This window comes from Eurytemora carolleeae, unplaced genomic scaffold (genome assembly GCF_000591075.1).
Source record: "Eurytemora carolleeae unplaced genomic scaffold, Eaff_2.0 scaffold6, whole genome shotgun sequence".
NCBI lineage: Eukaryota > Metazoa > Arthropoda > Copepoda > Calanoida > Temoridae > Eurytemora > Eurytemora carolleeae.
In genome coordinates this window covers 774,769-794,845 of record NW_019396148.1, presented here as the reverse complement: position 1 = coordinate 794,845, position 20,077 = coordinate 774,769, and the positions used below count along the sequence as shown (strand labels likewise).

Sequence of the window (20,077 nt, the reverse complement as noted above, 5' to 3'; positions counted from 1 at the left end):
TCTATTCTAATCTATATCTAATCTATTCTAATCTATATCTAATCATTCTAATCTATATCTAATCTATATCTAATCTATATCTAATCTATATCTAATCTATATCTAATCTATATCTAATCTATATCTAATCTATATCTAATCTATATTTAATCTATATCTAATCACATTTAAAATATTTTTTCTATTTCTATTCTAAAAATACTGTAGTTGTTAATTCAAGTGAAAATATTTTCGTTTTTGAAAACTGAAATTGTTTCTAGAAATAAAAGATATAAATATTGACATATCTTGCCTTATAGACCAGACAAAGCTTTCAAGTGAACAGCTGAGAATCTGTAAAGGAAAAATCACTAAAAAATAACGTCTACAGTCTCTTTAAGATAAAATTTGTATTCTAAACTTTTCTAAAATTTCTATTCTACATTTTTAAATATTACCGTGAACACTAAGTATAAAAGCCGAGATTAAATCAAAAAAAGTAATTTAGTCGAGAATGTATTTGAACGTATAATATATGGCATATAAGGTATAAATTTAAATATCACAGTATAGAAAATTGTAGAAACAAGAAAAAAAGTTTTAAGACAGATTTTTCATTCTGTTTCTCAAGCGCTGTCTTCTGTTCTTTCTTCGGTTGCTCTTTCTCAGTGATCTATTGGACTTCTTTCCTTTTCGATTCTTTAGTTTTCGCAAACTATTTGTTTTATTATCAATCACTTCCTCCTCCTCCTCCTCCTCCTCCACCTCCATTTCTGAGTTTTCCAGTCTGGTTTTCACTGCCTCCATGGCTCTTCTGAATCTGATATTGATGATAGGAGCGTTGTAATCCTCGTACATATCTTCATAGTCATCCGGAAGATTGTCTTTCAGCAGTTCGTTATTCTTTCGGACAATGGAGATAACTTTGGCAACTTTGCGATCGGTATCGTTATCAAGGATCTCTCGATTGATCTCTGTGTTTTTTCTGATCATATTCTTTGATCGATCCACGCTCGGTCTACACTCTGCTCCACCGCACACCAATAGTATCAACAGCATCATCATTTTCACAATCGTTGGTATTCTCATGTTTGTTTATAGCTCGTGGAAAATCCGCAAAATTATGCGACGTCTTTTCTGTTCGGGGTTTAGTTTAGAACTGAGGGTTGATTTTAGTGTTTAGTGTAGTGCAATATGACCGGCGTAGTGGAGAAGGGGGGAGGGGGTATAGAGGAGCCGCGGCCCAACACCTGAAGGTGAGGAGGAGGAGGAGGGGGGGGAGGTACCCCAACCCCTGCACACAATCTGATCTCTCCAGCTGGTGAAGCGCTGACAAGATGAAAGATACCGCTGATTTCCTAAATTTAAGCGGTTCAAAGAAGCCGCCACTGTTTGCATTAGCAGTCTGAAGTACCGCCGTCCTTTGAAGTTACACGCCAGTAAACGTACCGCCGATATATGACATAAAAGGGTAGAGAACCCGACAGTAGATATAGATGTAGAGAACTAGTATTATTCTAATAAAACTCTGCGGTGTTCATCCCTAATTGATAATAATAATATAATAGTATCAGTATCAGTATCAGTATCAGTATCAGTATCAGTATCAGTATCAGTATCAGTATCAGTATCAGTATCAGTATCAGTATCAGTATCAGTTTTTCTGTTTTTCTCTACAGAACTTACGTACACCACATGTACTCAATGACATAAGAACCTTAGAACAGCCAATGTTCACAACCGACCTAGTTAATCTATATAATAGGAAGATCTTTAAAACATCTCTGTAGTTGTACATTTATATCTTCCAAGATGAAAAAATCTTCCTTATTTTGAAAGATGGAAATATTTATTTTTTCAAACCCCTATCTGAAGAAAAAAAACGGTTGACTTGTAAAAATATATATTTTACATAATTTTTACAGTTATTAGAAAGCAGGCCAGGGTTTTAGATCCTAAAAAAAACATTTAGTTTTAATATTTCAGTCTATATTTGATTTAAACTATTCTAATATTTTTGAATTAACTGTGTTTGTCAGTATTGTTCTCGTTTACTACAATAGATTAAAAGAGAGAAAATACTTGAATAAGTAAAATATTTGACTTTTATTACAAAGTTCCAAACAAAATTTAGAAGAATTAAATCTAAAATATGTTTTTTTTCCTTCGGACGTACGGTCCAGTATTTCCCATTTCAGATTATACTTTCCTAAAAATATATACAAATTATTTTAGAATATGAAATCACTGCAATCTAAACAGAAAGAGAAAGTCAAATTTATGCAACTTTACTGCTACATCTTTGTGACCTCGCATCTCTGCACTAGTTAGGATTTTTCGCATAAGAATTAGAAGAGCTAACTTATCCGGCTGTCTATCAGAATTTTAAAAAATGTTTTTTCTTCTTCATAACTCTTTAATAAGAGGAGTTTTCATTATAAACATTTAACATTTCAATCTGACGTGAAATTTACTTTAGTTTGACGTGAAAAGTATTGAAATTACGAAAATAATGTTCAGGTTACTGAAATGTACTTTAGTTTGACGTGAAAAGTATTGAAATTACGAAAATAATGTTCAGGTTACTGAAATGTACTTTAGTTTGACGTGAAAAGTATTGAAATTACGAAAATAATGTGCAGGTTACTGAAATGTACTTTAGTTTGACGTGAAAAATATTGAAATTACGAAAAATAATGTATAGATTACTGAAATGTACTTTAGTTTGACTTGAAAAGTATTGAAATTCAGGAAAATAGTATATAGGTTACTGAAATTTACTTTAGCTTAACGTGAAAAGTATTGAAATTCAGGAAAATAGTGTATAGATTACTGAAATTTACCTTAGTTTGACGTGAAAAAAATGAAATTACGAAAAATAGTGTATAGGTTAAACTTTGCTGAAATAAATGAAAAAAAGATAAAAAAATCATTGTGTATTAGAGTACAAGAAAAAAAAATATATGTTTTCATGTTACGGGTTCCCACAAAGAATAAGGCTGTAAAGATTACTTAATCATACATTATAAAAATCCATACAGTCGTCTCTGAAGTATCATTCTTTGTGAGTAACCCTTGTATTAACAAAAACATATCATTTCATAAAGGGAGTGACTGGTAATGTATGGTGGTTGAACTGAGTATGGAGTATTGTAGAAAACCTTCTTAGAATTCATTTGAGACTTATTAAACATTTGAGACATATAAAACATTTGAGACATATGAAACATTTGAGACATAAAAAACATTTGAGACATATAAAACATTTGAGACATATAAAACATTTGAGACATATAAAACATTTGAGACATATAAAAGGTTTCCACGATGTGTAAAAAATCCAACCCTGTAAACCTACCCACCCAAATTCATGATTTTGAACGTCGACTTTGCACTCAAACTCATTAAATATACGTCGTAGAGACTTATATATGTCTCAAATGAATCCTAAAAACTTGTCCAAAATACTATATATTCAGTTCAAATACCATGCATTGCCGGTCACTCCCCTTAAACACTATGATTTTTCTGCTCTTTTAAAGTTCCATACATAAAATGCTCTATGGGGTTAAACCCCCCCCCCCGGCCCCCTCCCTTTACTAGTTGCACTTAAATATCAAACATCTGTATTCGATTGTCTTTGTGAAGAAATATGTTGGGTTTACTCGGGGTGGTGAGGAGGGAGGGGCTAATTACAACGATAACTAAGTTATATATTACCGGCTGGATACATGTCTAGAATCTGTATTGGAAACTGGACATTACTCACACCGTTCTAAACAATAAGGAAAATATTTTAGTTTTTATAGATATATGTATTTACACTTTAGTGCTTGTATACAGAAATTATCTCAACAACCCCTTCTTTTCTAATCCCCATCTTTGCAATTTGCTCGTAAATATTTCAAGCTATTTTTTCTAGCAGAAATCTTATAAGAAAGAGAAAAAGGTAAACATTAGTGGTACGACTTTGAGACCTCATAACTCCTCGTTTTATATTTGACAAAAAAATGTTAGAGAAGCAAATTAGTGAATTACATAATAGAAATTCAAAACATGCTGATCTTCTCAGTAACTCTTAAATAAACGGAGTTATGATTGAAAACATAGAAGATTTCTATCATACTTGCAATTTTCGTTAGTTTACCGTGCTTAATATCATACTCGCAATTTACCTTAGTTTACCGTGCTTAATATCATACTTGCAATTTACCTTAGTTCACCGTACTTAATTTGAAAAACCAAATAGTTCATATGATGGAAGGATTAGAAAATAAGAGTTTGAGTCGAATAATTATTCTTTTCCGTTTGGACTAAATAGAAAATACATAAAGTCAAATTTATACATAACTTTTAACTGTATTTGTTATTATACCACGCTGTACTGTATTATTATTGTACTGCACTGTCCTGTATTTGTTATTGTACTGCTGCACTGAACTGTATTATGATTGTACTGCACTGTACTGTATTATTAGTGTATTGCACTGTACTGTATTATTGCACTGCAATGTACTCAATTTTTACTGTACTGCACTGTACTGTATTATTATTGTACTGCTCTATATACTTTATATTTTATTGTACCGCACTATACTGCATTTATTATTGTACTGCTCTGTACTGTAAGTATTATTGTACTGCACTGTACTGTAAGCATTATTGTACTGCACTGTACTACAAGTATTATTGTACTGCACTGTACTGTATATATCATTGTACTTCACTGTACTGTTTTTGTTATTGCACTGCACTGTACTGTATTATTATTGTACTAAACTGTACTGTATTATTATTGTACTGCACTGAACTGTATAATTATTGTACTGCACTACATTGTATTGTTATTGTACTGCACTGCACTGTATTTTTTATTGTACTGCAATGTACTGTATTATTATTGTACTGCACTTTACTGTATTATTATTATACTAAACTGTACTGTATTTGTTAGTGTACTGCACTGTACTGTATTCTCAATGTACCGCACTGTACGTATTATTATTGTACTGCACTGTACTGTGTTTGTTATTGTACTGCAATGTACTGTTTTTTATTGCATTACTTTGAACTGTATTTGTTATTGTACTGCACTGTACTGTTCTATTACTGTACTGCACTTTACTGTTTTATTATTGTACTTCACTGTACTGTATTTGTTATTGTACTGCACTGTGCTGAATTATAATTGTACTGCACTGTACTGTACTTGTTATTGTACTGCACTTTGCTGTGTTATTATTGTACTGCATTGTACTGTATTTGTTATTTTACTGAACTGTGCTGCATTATAATTGTAATGCACTGTACTGTATTTGTTATTGTACTGCACTGTTCTGTATTATTATTGTACTGCACTGTACTGTATTTGTTATTGTACTGCACTGTGCTGTTTTATTACTGTACTGCATTTGTTATTGTACTGCACTGTGCTGTATTTGTTATTGTACTGCATTGTGCTGTATTATTATTGAACTGCACCTCTCCAGACCCCGGACATCCTTGACCTCCATTAGTGTACTGCAATAAATAGAAATAAAAACAATGTTTACAAACATAATTCTCAGATAAAATATCTCTTTTTGTTGAAATAAAAAAATGTCTGTTTTGTGCTAAAACCATTTGGCAGAAATTAACATTTTCTGGTAACCAGACTAGACACCAGGTTTGGTTAAAAGAACCTGTCAAATCTTTCGTTGGGATGTTTAGAAAGATGAAAAATGAAAATAATGCAAAACTAGAGTAAAGTGCAACCCAGAAAAGCTTCTATATAAGTTCTAAATATTTTTGTTCAAAATAAAATTCTGTTTGGTTTGGCAACTTTTTTTCGCAGAATCTTTCCTACTCTCTGAAAGGTTTCACATCGATATTTTATAAGGATATCTACTCGATATAAAGCAATATTTACTAATACTTATTTTAACTCAAACTCTTAACTAAATGAATATAGAAAAAATATGCCGGTTTAAGAAAGTTTTAGATAGATATTTGTAATCATCCAGAACAAAAAGTTTTATCAAAATTAAACTTTTTTAGGTTTATTAGACGTTTTCAAAAAAATGCAAAAAAAATCATTTCTGACACCCCTAAGCTTAGTACGTCAATATAATTCACCAAAACCATACTGCAGTCTTTCAATTATCATACAGGGAAATTTTCATCTTTCTAAACATCCCAACGAAAGATTTGACAGGTTCTTTACAAAAATAAAATTTAAAAATGTAAGAATTAAGGACGCAGATTGAGGACGTCGAAAAGTGAGGAATACAGACATATATTGCATCTTTAAATATGATAGGACGATCCCAACATAAATAAAAGAAATCTCAAAAAGTAAAATTGTCCTTTTTTATCAGCAGATTTGAAGGAAATTGTGTTCACGAATTTCCCCTCGCTAGAATATAATGATAACCCAGCTTTGCAAGGAAATTAAGTTTTGGTTTTTATCCAACTTAGAATATTTAAACCAAACTTAGAAAATTCCGCATTACAATGTGAGGCAAATCGGTCAAGGAGTTTATAAGTAATAATTGGACCTATAAACTGGGATTACGACTTTATATAGATAAATGAAATATTGTAATCTGGTGTTAGTTGAAGTTACTCTGCAACGACTGGCTTTTTTTCTTAATTATTTTGGTTTTTATTATTTTTCCTTGCAAATCTCTGTTTCCATTCCAACCCAGGGAAGATCGAAGAAACCTTAATTCAAAAATATTAATATTATCATCATTATTACGACATTTTCCGACTTTAAATTTAGTGTAGCAGATAAATATGCAACAATTACCTGACTGCCACACAACATTCTGATAAAAAATTGTATTTCATAAATTAAGAAAAATTGATTAATATTTAGAATTTTTAATCTACTAAATAATGATAAAAACAGGCTAATGAGCATTTAAAATCAATTTGAAAATTATTATTTGAAATAAGTTTCAATAACTTTAAGAAATATTTATTTTTAACACTTTTTTAAATCCAGAAACCGTAGAAGATGTTGAGAATTATGTTACTTACTAAGGATAAGCCTTTGGTTTTCACTTTTCAGCCTTCAAAATATTCTTAGAAGTTAGTTAGAAGGCCGGAGGCCGAATTTAAAGAATTTGAGTCGCTGCTTAAATTTAAGCCGCGGCTCAAATATGGTTGGTTCCACTTGTATTCAATTTTTCAAGATTTAAGCCAGCGCTCAATTGAAACCGGTTTTTGGCAGATTTAAGCTTCGGCTCAAATTCATTAAATTCGGACACGGTTCTACTTAACGATAAAAGAAACGTATCTGCTGGGCGGGGAGCCATATCAGTTAGAAATAAGACTGACAAATTCTGTACAATCGTCTCTAAGTCTCATGCTGTATTGGAAGGTAGTAAAGTAGGACTCTTTAGACCAAGTTTTTATATCTTTCTTATCACTCATTGTTTTTATACTGAGAGAACTAGAAAACTGTAAAACACTACTTTTAAACTCAATTTATGATTATAAATACATAGTTCAATGAAAATGTATTACAGCAAATTAAAATACAATTTAAAATATTGCTTGAATATTGTCAACATATTCTACTAGTTTTACAGTATAATTACTGTATTAGAAGATGTTGAGTACATTTCATGAATTGTATTATGAAATTATTCCTGAGTTATATTTTGATGTCCTTCATCCTTCCAGTGTAGATCTAGATACACTGTGTCTCCCCTGCAACAATAAAATATAAATCAATGTTGTCTTCACTATTCCTCTTTCAAATGTCTCCTTCTCCTCATTCAATTTTTTATCACTGGGTGTCCCGATGTACATGGAAATGCAGTGTGTCTCACGAAACATGACAGTTGGTGAATATTTTAAAATGTCTTCTTCCATAATTTGTTTCGTAGTATGATACCAAAGAGAATGATAGAATATTATATGGCAGTCATATCATAGTAAAATGGATTTCAAAGTAAAATATATTTGAGTAACAAATCTTTGTAACGAAATAAACTGCAAAAAGTCTAAAATATCTAAAACAGTATATGGAAGAAGCATTCGCAACTATTCACCAATGTTCATGTTACGTGGGACACCCTGTAGATTAATAACTTCGAAATCATATTGAACAGCTGGACTGAACCAAAAGAAAACAAAAAAACATGAAAAGTCGCATCAGTTTTTAAGACAAAATGCTCATCGATTTGTGCGTAAAGTTGGCCAGAGCTGAAAACTTTAGAATGGTGGGGACTGGGGATATTGAGATCAATGTTTGATCTCATCTTTTTCTTAATCTCCAAAGTCCGAATTTAATGAATCTAAGCCGCGTCTAAAATCTCCAAAAAACTGGTTTCAATTGAGCGCCGTCTTAAATCTCGAAAAATTTAATACACATTTAAGTGGAACCAACCAAATTTGAGCCGCGGCTTAAATTCTTTAAATTTGGTCTCCGATTAAATAAATCTTATTCTCCTCTTGTAATTAATCTCCAGATTAATTAACCGATTGGGATTAAGAATATCCTATTCTAAAGTTTCAGCTCAGATCATTGGATCATTGTGTTATAAGGATTTAGACTTTGTGAGATATTTCTATCATCTTTTGATAACTTTGAACAAAATGCTGTTGGTAGTTAGATATTCTAAATAAATGTCAAAAAAATTGACGAGAACGGTAGACGAGACCACATTTTTAAAAGCTGAATATTCCGTTATCGTCCGTCATCTAAAGGGTGTCCTACGAAACACGACAGTTTAGAGGGGATTTGAAGGTCGTCGTTGATCTATGAAATCATTTGAGAAACTGTCAACAAGTACTGCCAGGTTTAACATATAGGTCTGCAGTGTTTGTGCTTTCAACTTTTCAAGACATTAAAAAATTGTCGAAGTCTTCGTATCTATTGCAATTTTGACATCACATTGGAAATGTCCGAATTTGGATATTTTGTGATTATTAACTAAAAGGGAGCGTTCGCGAAAAATGAAAGGGGGTATAGGCTTACAGCGAAAAATAATCGCCTTTGATCGCTATTAATCTTACTTCTATCTGTTGCATCTATAAGGAGAAAATTGTTAAAAACGACGATCTAGGCAAGATTATGTTTGATGCTTTTCACCTGTGTTATTTAAGTTTACCTCAACGTCGTACACGGTGGACCGGTTCGGCCGTTACACTTAAAATCCTAAAACAAAATAAAAGATTTTAGAAATATACTCGCGAGGTCGAAAGTAATGGGAAACATCTTTTTTTTGCTCAGGTTTAAAGAAAAACAGGTTATGCTGTCCTGGCCAAACTGGGCGTTTATATTGTTTTGTAGATTTTCGATATATTGGTTAAAAATTTAGTAATAATAAGATGAAAATAAGATAAGAATTTGTATTAAAACCATAAAACTGTGGAATAAGCAATCCACTGCAAAGTCAATTTTGTGCATACATTTCCGGATACATTTCCGGATTCATTTCCGGATACATTTTGAAGATTCCAAACATCAATGTTCTTTTCAATCCCTCTTAAAGAAAAGGTGATATAATTGAAAACATAAAAGATTTCAATCTTTCATTAATCATTTATGAAATTTACTTTTTTAAATTTCTTTTTAGTTCTACGTGATTCTAATGTATTTTGATACGGTTGAAATGTGCGTTATTAAGTAAAATGACTTTGTCTCATTAGTCATGGCTCCGACTGTATAAAAAAAAAACCTGCTGCAAAGGATAAGATGATCTTCTTCTGCAACCATGGATGTCAACATTCTAAATAATCATCTATATAAAGATGTAATCTCTGTTTGTCAATTTGTTTGTTAATACCGATTTGCCTCAGTGCAAAGCTGCTGTTCCCAATATATAAAAGTTCTTTAAAATGTTAAGAAAAAGATAAAATTAAAAGATTTTAAGAACAAAAGTAAGAAAATAGTGATTTTACTGAATTTTTAATAATAATGTTTTCTTTTTCTTTCCAAATACGATTTTGTTTTTTTTAATATTGTTTGTTTACAAACTTTGCTTGCTTCAAATATTGTTTGTTTACAAATAGTGTTTGTTTACAAATAAAATTTGTTTACAAATAAAATTTGTTTACAAATAAAATTTGTTTACAAATAAAATTTGTTTACAAATATATTGTTTGTTTACAAACATGATTTGTTTTCAAATATTGTTATAGTTTACAAATATTTTTTGTTTACAAATATTGTTTATTTACAAATATTGCTTGTTTTCAAATATTCTTTGTTTACAAATATTTTGTGGTTACAGTATTGCTTGTTAACAAATTATGGTTTTTAAATAAAAGCTAAAAAAATTAATGTTTTTGAAATAAATTGTTTGAAAAAATATTGTTTCTACAATATTACCTGAACTACTCCTAAATCTGTGCACTCCTCCCAGCAAAGCTAGAAAAGGAATGATTTAAAAATATAATGATTTTTTCTGAAAACTTTTAGAAAATCATAAAGTGTAACATTTATTTTTAGATTAAGGGGGGAGGAGGGGATAAGGGGGTAAAGAATGGGGAAAGGGTAGAGGTTAAATAAGTAGAATTGATCATTTGTTATTATTGTATTTTTGCCAAAAAGTAAGTTGATGTTTTTCACAGTTCACTATCAATATTTTACGCAGTTTTTACAAATGTTTTAATTGAACTTAATCTTAAAAATTAATGATCATTTTGCTCTTGTATTCAGATGATATTGAAAACCCAAAAATAAATGTTAAATGTTAAAGTCAAAACTAGGGCTGAGCAACCGGTAACGAAACGGTGGTTTTCAAAAATTAACGGAAAAGTCCGTTAACGATCGGAAAACCCGTTAATTTTTAAATGGTTAATAAAACAGATTAGTCGTATTAAAAAAAAGTTAACGGTTGAAAACAAAAACGAAACTGATGGGTTATTAAAAAACGACAACTTATATTCTTTTTTTTCGGTTTAAATTGCATGAAACTTGCAACAACAAAAAATTTTAAATGTATTNATATTTTAAGTACCCCCCCATGTTTATATGATGGATTTTTTTGCAATTTGGTGACGGCACTTTATAAAGGGCTAATGTCGTTAATTCCAAAAAAACGTTAACCGCAGACTATCTCCCGATAACGCCGTTAATAAAATAACGGTAACTTAAAAAAGGAAAATACTTTTAACGAAACGAACGCTCCATTCTTATCTTTGAAACTAACGGCTACCTGAATTTTTCTTTTTTAGCGGTTGGAACTAACCATTAACGAAACGGCTATAAATAGTTGTAACGTGCCCAGCCCTAGTCGAAACGAAATATTTTAATTTTATAGAGAGTACTGCACCTTAGCACTTGCTTGTTGTACAGTATACAGAAGTACTGTACAAAGTACATGTACTGTACCAACACTACCCTTCATGTCTCTTGATCCTCTAAGAAATAGTATTCAACTGGCGTAGTTGTGAGCTCATTGTTTTACGTCTTACATGTTAAGTCTTAAATTTTTCAAAAGTAAAACAAAAAAATCAAAATACTTAGAATTTCTGACGGTCTTTTTTTGTTAGCCGAATAAATGAAAAAATGCATTTTTAAAAGTGAAAATTATTAAAATTATGAATTTTACTAAATTTTATCAGATGTGACACACATGTGGGAAATATCGCACGAAACATATAAATCATAATTATAAATATTTACGGGATTGTTCAGAAATTTGATCAATGATAAATTCTAATAATCCCAAAGAAATAATTTGACTGAATTCCCTATCCCGATTGGACTATTTTTGTCTAATATAAACAGAGGGGTGTTTTTTACCCCACTCCCTCCCCCCCTTTGATTTTGTCTTCAGATTTGAAATAGTGGAACTGTGATACATGTCCCTAGTCCAACTTTTCAAGGCCTGCACATTACTATCTGTAATATCTTATATGATGGTTAGGGTGCAAGGGAGATTTTTAAAAAAGTAAAAAAGTACGTCAGCATTTGTCTGTTTATGTTTTGACTGTATGCTGCAATTGTACTTGGTTAAACAAGAAAATCACAGTAAAAAAAAACGATGTTCATCTTGCAGAGAAAATCAAAGTGTTCTTAAAAGCCTGCATTTACCATTTTCATAAAATAAACTATAGCAGACATAATAATAATATGGCCTTTGAAACCAGGTATTACAATGCTAATTCTCTACAAAGACGATCTCAAATTTGACTGAACTCTATTCCCATGTTTATTGGGACTCCCATGTATACAAACTGATTCTTTGTTGTATGTCGTCGTTTTTAATGTCGTGCAGTAGAAAGGTCAAGTTGTTTTTTCTCACTTTATATACTGCCGTGAGAACCAGAAAATTTTGTTATAGAAAGACGACATTCAGGCATTAAATGAGTGTATTTGATGTTGTTACTAAGATCAAATAGTTTATACTTGTGACTTATTAAATCATGTATTCAATAAAATTGGTCAATTTACACTGCACAGTGCAAATATGTTATATTGGACTATTTAAAGGGACTGTAAAAGAAAAATGAAAGGGAGAGTTTAGGCTGAAATCTAAGAACTTCAGGAGTTGATCGAGACATTTAAGAGTTCTATTTGATGTTCCTATCTCTAGAAATTGATATAAAACTGTGTCAAAACCATACGAAAACTTACATGTGAGATTTCGTACAAGATTCTTTAAGTCTCTCCATTACAGTTCCTTTAAAGTCATGAGTCTTTGGCTCTATCTGTCTTGTAATTCTACGCCGACTGCGCGAAACTCCTGTGGGCTTCTGCCTCAGGGTTATAATGTGATTTTGAGGACGAGTTTCATCCAAATCTTAAAAAGACGACATTTAGTGTCCTATCTGCTCCTATCTGCTATTTTAATTATATTTAAATTCATTTATAATTTATTTTGTCTTATCATTTCATAGGATTTATCAAGGGAATATATTTGTATTGTTTAATGTTCAGTGCAGTTCCATATTTCCAAATGAAAATTAAACACATCAATATAATACGTTCTTTAACATTTCGGTAAAAAAAACAAGCAAAAGACAATTTACAGAGTTGCTTCTAAATCTATAAAAATACTATAGGCTGAGTCAGGGCTTTCTATTTTAACTTGATCGATAGCTTTTCATTTTCGTAGATTTCTTGTAAAAAAGGTATAAAATCATTACTTAATATAATACGAGTGATTATAGCACCAGTCTCCATTGAACATGCTGGAGCGGGGAAATATGCTGCTACTATCTTTCAGCATTCCATTTTTGGGCCAATTCACATGACTTCAAGAGATGCAGACATTTATAATTTTTGAAAAATTGTTTATTTTATCAGTTTTTTCTCCAAAATTTCATAAAAAAGTTAATGAGAAATAATAACAAGTTATTTTGTTCCTTATTAAAAAAAAGGATTTCGCGGATTTTGTGTTTAACGGCAACAAATATATTTTAAGTATTTTTATCACATTTTATTATTCAGAAACAATACAAAAATTTGGAATTTGTTGTCCGATATTCCCGTATTTTTACTCACCCTGCATATCTCGAGTGTATAAGGGTTCAGGATCAACAACTCCGCACAGTTCTGTTTTCATATCAGACAAATAATCAACAGTTTAATATAAATACATTTATTTCAAGCAAATCTTAGAATGTAGAAACAACACAGGTTTCATATAAATATTATATATATCATATTATTATTTTATAATCACAATTGTATTCTGTAAAACATGAATTTACACTGCTTCGTATTTAATTTGTAGAAAGTGACCTGAACATATAGAAGACAAGATAAAGATTAGATTAAACTTGAAGGTGCTGGAAACTAGGTCTAGGAAAGATGAACATTATCAACAATATGTTTTTGAAAAATTCCTCCAATTTAACAGATAATTATTCCCAAGAGGTCTACAGCGCGAGTTTAAAATATGACAAAAATACCAGTATAAGTAAACCACTCCTTTATTTATTTATAAAAATCTGCCAAATTAGGAGCTTATCAAACCTAGACCATTAACTACACCAGCATTTATTTTTTTAAGAAAATAAAATTGTAAGATCAAAAACATATTTAAAAAAACTTAAAGTAACAGGCGGAAAGAAAACCAAAAATATCTATATATATATATAACAGGATGAATCAATTATGAATGAATGAATTGATGACTAGGAAATAATTTAGTATCATGAGTAAGACGAAATTGATAGATTATGGCCGACACAAATAAAATGGATAATAGAGCTATGTGAATATGGACCCTATTATTATTATTATGCATATTTATATTAAAAATGGTTAAGACAGAAATTTGAGTGTGGTGACTAGGGTTTCCGAGCGCAAAAGATTGAACAGTTTGAATTGTTTAAAATGAATGCATCTAACCAAGTACTACAATGAATGAAAACTTGACACAGAATGTTTACAGATCTGCGCAATGTGCAATCTTTGCGCAAAGAATAACTGGAAACCCTACTTGAACCCTACCTTGCTTCCTGCGTGTTAAAAGCAACCTAATCATCGCCCTACGCGACGTAACACACACGCACACGCCAGCTGAAATTAAAATTCCCCAAATCCTAAAAGTTGAAAGTAAAGCATATTGAATTGAATTGTTATGATTAAAATTAGCTAGTTGTTCACTGATGATACAGTATAAACTAACTAGTTGGAAGGTCCAAAACAAAATTTAAATATGCTGAGTGCGCGCAAACGCAAATTTTGGATACAACCAAGTTGTTTGATTGATGAATACGTACCAGGTATATAGACTTCAAGCCCCCCGTACTCTGCGCTCAAGCTAGCTCGCGGGTCAACTTATAGTAAAGGTGTTTGTGCAACCCGGGCCTACAAGGGCAAAGGGAAGATAAAAGGGAAGAAAATAATCAAATAAAGGGAAAAAATGAAATGAGAAAATATGGAAACTAGTTTGGCTCGTGGAATATTAAAAGGATAAAATAAGACTTCTATGAACAAGATGGAATAGAGACAGGAAGTAATATTCCCCTGCCCCAAGTGTTCCAGGGATAATACTACTAGCTTCCATGTGCAATAACGCAAGTATGGTGAACTAATAGCATTTATTTTAGCTTAACACCTCAACCCAAGTTACCATCAATCCAACACCTTCAAATAAATTCAAAAAAGATATTTGCACATTTGTATTTTTAAAAAAGTGTTGCTCTTGCAACTGATAATACTACTATGAAGAATGAATTTAGTTATTTTGATACTTATCGTTTAATATTGCAGTGCAGTGTTAACTCCCCTGACACAACCCCACTCCAATTTTAAGACCGCGGGTTGTAAAAAGAAAACATCTCACTAGCATATCACTGGGCCAAGCAAACCTCTGTACAAGGATGTTTTTACAGTACAGTACAGAAGAGTACAGTACAGTACAGTATGGTAGGGAAACCATGCAATAAACTACTACTGCGTAACAGCCAATATAGAAACTAGGTTAAAGTACTAGATACTAGAGGCAGCTGGGCCTCCTTCTACAGGAGGAACGGAACTAGAGGGGGCTGTACTGGATACAGAAGGGATGGATGAAGGTGTACTGGAGGTGTTTAAGGGAGTAATAGAGGCTGTTGAGGATGTACTAGAGGTTGAAGGTGTACTGGAGGACAATGTTGATGAGGAGACTGCAGATGTGCTGGATGTAGTGGGTGTAATGCGCTGAGTACCTGAAGGTCCAGGTTGAGGATTGGCAGATGTTCTTGATCGATGCCGCCTGGACTCAGAATCCTTAGACCTGGATCCATCCTTCTCCTTAAAGGATCTCATCTGAATGATGAAATTAAGTTGTCCGAAGGTATCTGTAAAATCACGAGCAGTATATGTGGTGGCAACAAACACCTCCTCTTTCGTAACCTGGCTCTCAAGAGGTTTCATAGTGCTGGATACAATACCCTCAAACTTTGGTCCGTTCTTGCGATTGTCACAATCAAACAAGGAGATCTGGTATGCATACTGGGCTGCCATACTATCAGGTCCAATATACTGTACATGAGCTATCACTAGATTGCAGTTGTCTGCTCGTCCAACAGTGGAAGCATGAATGTGCTTGACCATAAACCTGAATAGGTTCTTTTCCCACTCGTAGATGAATGCCCAGAGGTTGCGCTTGTAGAACTGTTTTGCTCGGTAGAAAAGTGTACCGTTGGGTTGTACAGGAACAGGGGTTACTGCGTGCTCAGCCTGGAAAATATACAATAAATAACATACAGGGAGGAGAATATGTAATGTGTAGTACAAAACCACCCCTCCACCATCCGTTAGGCAAATTGTTCTGTTAAGATTTTTAAAGCTGTACAAAAATTTTATATTTTTATTAAGAAACAAATTAAAGCTAAACTTGCCTTTAGATGTGGAACAACCATAGTAAGAGCTCCACTGAAACTACATTGTCCATGGAAAGGACATTTAAGCTGAAGATACTCACAGCTACGCTCATGGTCGCCTTTCTGAGCTAATGGAGCAGATACCTTACATCCCATTGGATGATATCTAAACAGAGAATATTTTACTATCTAGGTGTTCGGCAAATTGGATGAAAAATACAAATAATTAGTAATAAAACTTAAGATGTAATAATGAACCTGCAGGGGAAATTCAGTAGCCTGGAGACCTGTTCCATCCCCAGGTTCCTCTCTGAGGACATTGGGGACCTGCAGGTGGGGCAGTGGGGGAGACGGGGGAAGCAGTCACTACACACCAGATGACCCTAAATATAATTATTAAATCAGTCAACAAGATTATCAAAGTTTTAAAGAACAGCTCAGACGTTTAGTTGGAATCAGTTCAGGCATTTAGTTGGAATCAGTTCAGGCGTTTAGTTGTAATTTTCCTAAATTTAAGAAGGTTTGTGAAGTATAACCTATTTTCTAGATTTTCACGGCTGTAGTTGGGGCTATTGGAAAAAAATTATTCTTGGGGGAAAGAATAATTATTTTTTAGAAAGAAGTACACAGAAAAGATTAACAAACTTTCCTCAAGTGATTTAAAAATCATTCTAGCTTTCTTAATAAAGTAAAAATAGGAATGGTACGTGACCGTTAACTGAAATTATATGGTATTTCTTAAAACAGAATCTATGAATAAATAGTACTACGGAGGGACCTGTACAACTGTGAACTGTGGAATTGGAGTACGACATTTGAGCCATGTTATATGTATTTGATGTTGTTATATCTGGAAAATAGTTATTCATGTTGACTTAAATGAAATCAACATATTTTATAGAATGAGTCTGTGTTCACTGCACAATTGCTGTGTTTAATGTTTTAGACTATTCAAAATTATAACTTGATATTAACAGACGTATCTTGCTCTTAGAAATGTTAAGGTAACCAATGTAAAACAAAGGTTGACTTTCTATACAGTTTTGGACATTTACTTTAATGTGTCAATCTTTTATCTTAAAAATACATGAACAATTCCTTGAAATATCGACCTAAATTGGTCTTAGCTTGAAATACTGACCTCAGCTTGATATACTGAACTTAAATTACCTTAACTTGAAATAATGACCTTAAGTGACCTCAGCTTGATATACTGACCTTAAATTATCTTAACTTGAAATAATGACCTTTAACTGACCTTAGCTTTAAATACTGACCTTACATGACCTTTGCTTTAAATATTAACCTTTAATGATCTTAGCTTAAGTACTGACCATAGTTGACCTTAGCTGGAAATACTGACCTTAAATGACCCTAACTTGAAATACTGATCTTAATTTACCTCAGCTTGATTTACTGACCTTAATGCATTGTTTGACTGGTGGTGTTATATGATCAAGACAGACTGGACACTCTAGAAGAGTTAGAAGCTGGTTTGTATCCACACTACCCAGTTCAAGGGCAGCCTGTTCAGCTAGTAGCATCTCCATACTGAAATATCAAATTATCAAATAAAATCAAGATGCTTAAATTTCAAGTCATCAAAAATTGTTTCAAATTTCAGAATATTTACAAAATTAACATGCCTCTGATACATTTTTGCTGAAAAATAGTTTATACTTATGCTTAAAACGTTCCTTTTTACCATGTAGAACCAAGATATCAATTCCATTTGTATAGCTTTAAAAGTTGTGAAGATATAAAACATGATATGACAAACAATTAAATCATCTATTAAATTCAACAAACTCGAGTTCTATTAAGATTTACTGTAAAACATGCATGTTCCTGCAACTTTCAATCTTAAAATAACATGTCCATAAATTCTTAGAAACCTGCTAAATTCTTAATTATTATTCATCCTTGGCTTTTAATTCTTGAATAAATACTATTCATAACTTAATTTATATTGTGCATGTCAAGTTATTTATCCTCTGTATGATATTTTAATTGTCTAACAATTCATTCATTTCCCCTTTAATCCATATATTTTTCCCAATTCAACAAATAAAACAAAGTGGGAATAATATAATATTTGTGAACGGGGAGTGGACGTACGTTTTTTTTTGTCAGGAGCATCTTTTTTTTGGAATCTGAAGAGCATAAAGTTTTATTTAACCCCCCCCCCCCCAATCAAATTGGTATCTCATATATGTGATCGTAACTGTAAATCATTAATCAAAGCCTGGCAGGCAACAGTCAAGGTCACTCTAAAAGAGGACACATTTCAAAATGTTTAGTGTTCATCATTCAGAATATAGATGCAAAACTTCAGGATAGAGTAACATAAGGAATTTAGGGCATTTTGTTACAAAATTATTTTCATTACATAATATAGGCTTAATTCTAACTAGAAAGACCTTCAATAATTGATCATTGAAGGGCCTGGGCTTTTATTGGCTCTTGAGGTCATGTGACTAAGTCTGGCCTGCTATTGGTGGATAGGATCACGTGACTAAATATCCTAGATTTGCAGGCCTGCCTTCCTATTGGCTGCAACACGCCACATAGCTGGGCTTATAATGGAGACTTCTCTCACTAACTGTTTCTCTGTCTATCTCTTATTCATACTTCTCTACAATAAACTTCAAACATTTATGAAAATGGATGAATGGAAAACTGATAATTAAACAAAATTTTACAAAAAATATAAAATCAACATATAAAACTATCAATTATTTATTGTAAAGATCATTGTTATGGTTTTAAAGAAGAAACTATGTTTTGATTTTCAATGTTATAACAAGAATTTATTAAACTTCTGTGTCACTAATTTTAGTTAATTGCATTTATAGTGCAGGAAACAATGCAAAAATGTCGTTCATGCAGTTTTTAACCAGTTCTCTTTGTTTCCAATTATGTCAAAATCAGCTGACAATGAAACTGAAAGTAACTGCGCAGTTTCACAAATTGAAGGAAAGAAAGGATGGCAAGCTTTAAAAAATGCACCTTGGGTCTGAAAAGAGCGCCTAGGAAGAAGATAATCTCTAGGTTCTTCTCTCAGACCTCCTTCCTTCCTTCCTTCCTTATTATCTTTTTTCTCTTCTGCTTCTTCTTCGCTGTTCACAGCTCTGTGGTCTAGGCTTAACTTAAACTAGGCTCGGCCGAGACCCCTGTCCCTTGCAACGTAATGTATATCAGTACACTTTGGCGGATTCGGGTTTCTTTCGCGGATTTTCAAAAAAGCTTTCAAACATTTCAGTTTTTAATTTTCAAAAAATACTCAATAATCATTAATTTTTTTCTATTTATGCAAAAGTTCCGCAAGACTCTTTCTACTGATAAACTGCGCACAATCCTACCTTAGATTTGATTTTTGTATTTCTTACTATCTATCTATTTATCTTCATAGTCTTACTTAAACTCTCTATCTATCTATTATCTTATCAATTTTTGGTTATTATCAACATTCGAACAATAATTAAAGAATTCAAGTAAAGTATTTCACATTTCGTTTCTTGTATGTTTTTTTTATTTTTTATATTTCTTTTCCCATGAAAAGACAGTATATTCAAATACATTTTTCAATGCGTAATATCGAATAATTTACGCATTTCGCACGAAGGAGAGCATATATTTCTTTGTGACGCAATATAAATGTTACTCGGTGTAGGATTCGAACAAAAACTATTTTCTTTGTTACAGAATTTTTCTTATATTTGTTATTTTCATATTTCTAAAATATGTAAAAAAAAAGTTTTAATTGGTTACAAAATTAGATTCAATGAAGATATTCGGGATATGCGTGGCCGGGGCCCGTTTAGCCAAAGGGAGG

The 20,077-nt window shown here is 32.0% G+C and overlaps 2 protein-coding genes across 5 annotated transcripts; both read right to left on the bottom strand.

Annotated features, from left to right (window-relative positions):
- Positions 1-1,865: 1,865 nt before the first annotated feature.
- Positions 1,866-11,388, bottom strand: LOC111696425 (uncharacterized). The gene is made up of 11 exons (XM_023466027.1): positions 11,253-11,388; positions 10,307-10,345; positions 9,654-9,704; positions 9,084-9,130; positions 7,617-7,677; positions 6,770-6,788; positions 6,635-6,681; positions 5,461-5,499; positions 3,700-3,754; positions 2,144-2,188; positions 1,866-1,934 (listed from the first exon to the last, which is right to left on the bottom strand). The coding sequence occupies exons 1-11, from the start codon at positions 11,325-11,327 to the stop codon at positions 1,888-1,890; spliced, it is 525 nt and encodes a 174-aa protein (XP_023321795.1). The 5' UTR covers positions 11,328-11,388; the 3' UTR covers positions 1,866-1,887.
- Positions 11,389-13,510: 2,122 nt separating this feature from the next.
- On the bottom strand, positions 13,511-19,418 carry LOC111696424 (E3 ubiquitin-protein ligase DIS1). 4 transcript variants are annotated; one of them, XM_023466022.1, is made up of 6 exons: positions 19,252-19,417; positions 17,664-17,793; positions 16,501-16,625; positions 16,261-16,408; positions 14,384-16,099; positions 13,511-13,669 (listed from the first exon to the last, which is right to left on the bottom strand). In XM_023466022.1, exons 2-5 carry the CDS (start codon positions 17,790-17,792, stop codon positions 15,368-15,370), a joined length of 1,134 nt encoding a protein of 377 aa, XP_023321790.1. In that variant the 5' UTR covers position 17,793; positions 19,252-19,417; the 3' UTR covers positions 13,511-13,669; positions 14,384-15,367. The 4 variants fall into 4 exon arrangements, with proteins under 4 accessions (XP_023321790.1, XP_023321791.1, XP_023321793.1 ...); XM_023466023.1 differs by having other exon boundaries at positions 13,511-14,475; positions 14,656-16,099; XM_023466025.1 differs by having other exon boundaries at positions 13,511-16,099; positions 18,663-19,418.
- Between the last annotated feature and the right edge of the window lie 659 nt (positions 19,419-20,077).

Excerpts from the sequence above, each read along its gene's own strand:
- LOC111696425 (XM_023466027.1), bottom strand. The coding sequence starts at position 11,327 with ATGAAGGGTAGTGTTGGTACAGTACATGTACTTTGTACAGTACTTCTG. Across the intron at positions 9,705-10,306 it reads CAGATTTAGGAGTAGTTCAG|AATGTTGACATCCATGGTTG; the intron begins GTAATATTGTAG and ends ATGATTATTTAG. Across the intron at positions 9,131-9,653 it reads CATCTTATCCTTTGCAGCAG|GATTTTAAGTGTAACGGCCG; the intron begins GTTTTTTTTTTA and ends ATTTTGTTTTAG.
- LOC111696424 (XM_023466025.1), bottom strand. The coding sequence starts at position 17,792 with ATGGAGATGCTACTAGCTGAACAGGCTGCCCTTGAACTGGGTAGTGTG. Across the intron at positions 16,626-17,663 it reads CAGTCAAACAATGCATTAAG|GGTCATCTGGTGTGTAGTGA; the intron begins GTCAGTAAATCA and ends AATTATATTTAG. Across the intron at positions 16,100-16,260 it reads TGGTTGTTCCACATCTAAAG|GCTGAGCACGCAGTAACCCC; the intron begins GCAAGTTTAGCT and ends TATATTTTCCAG.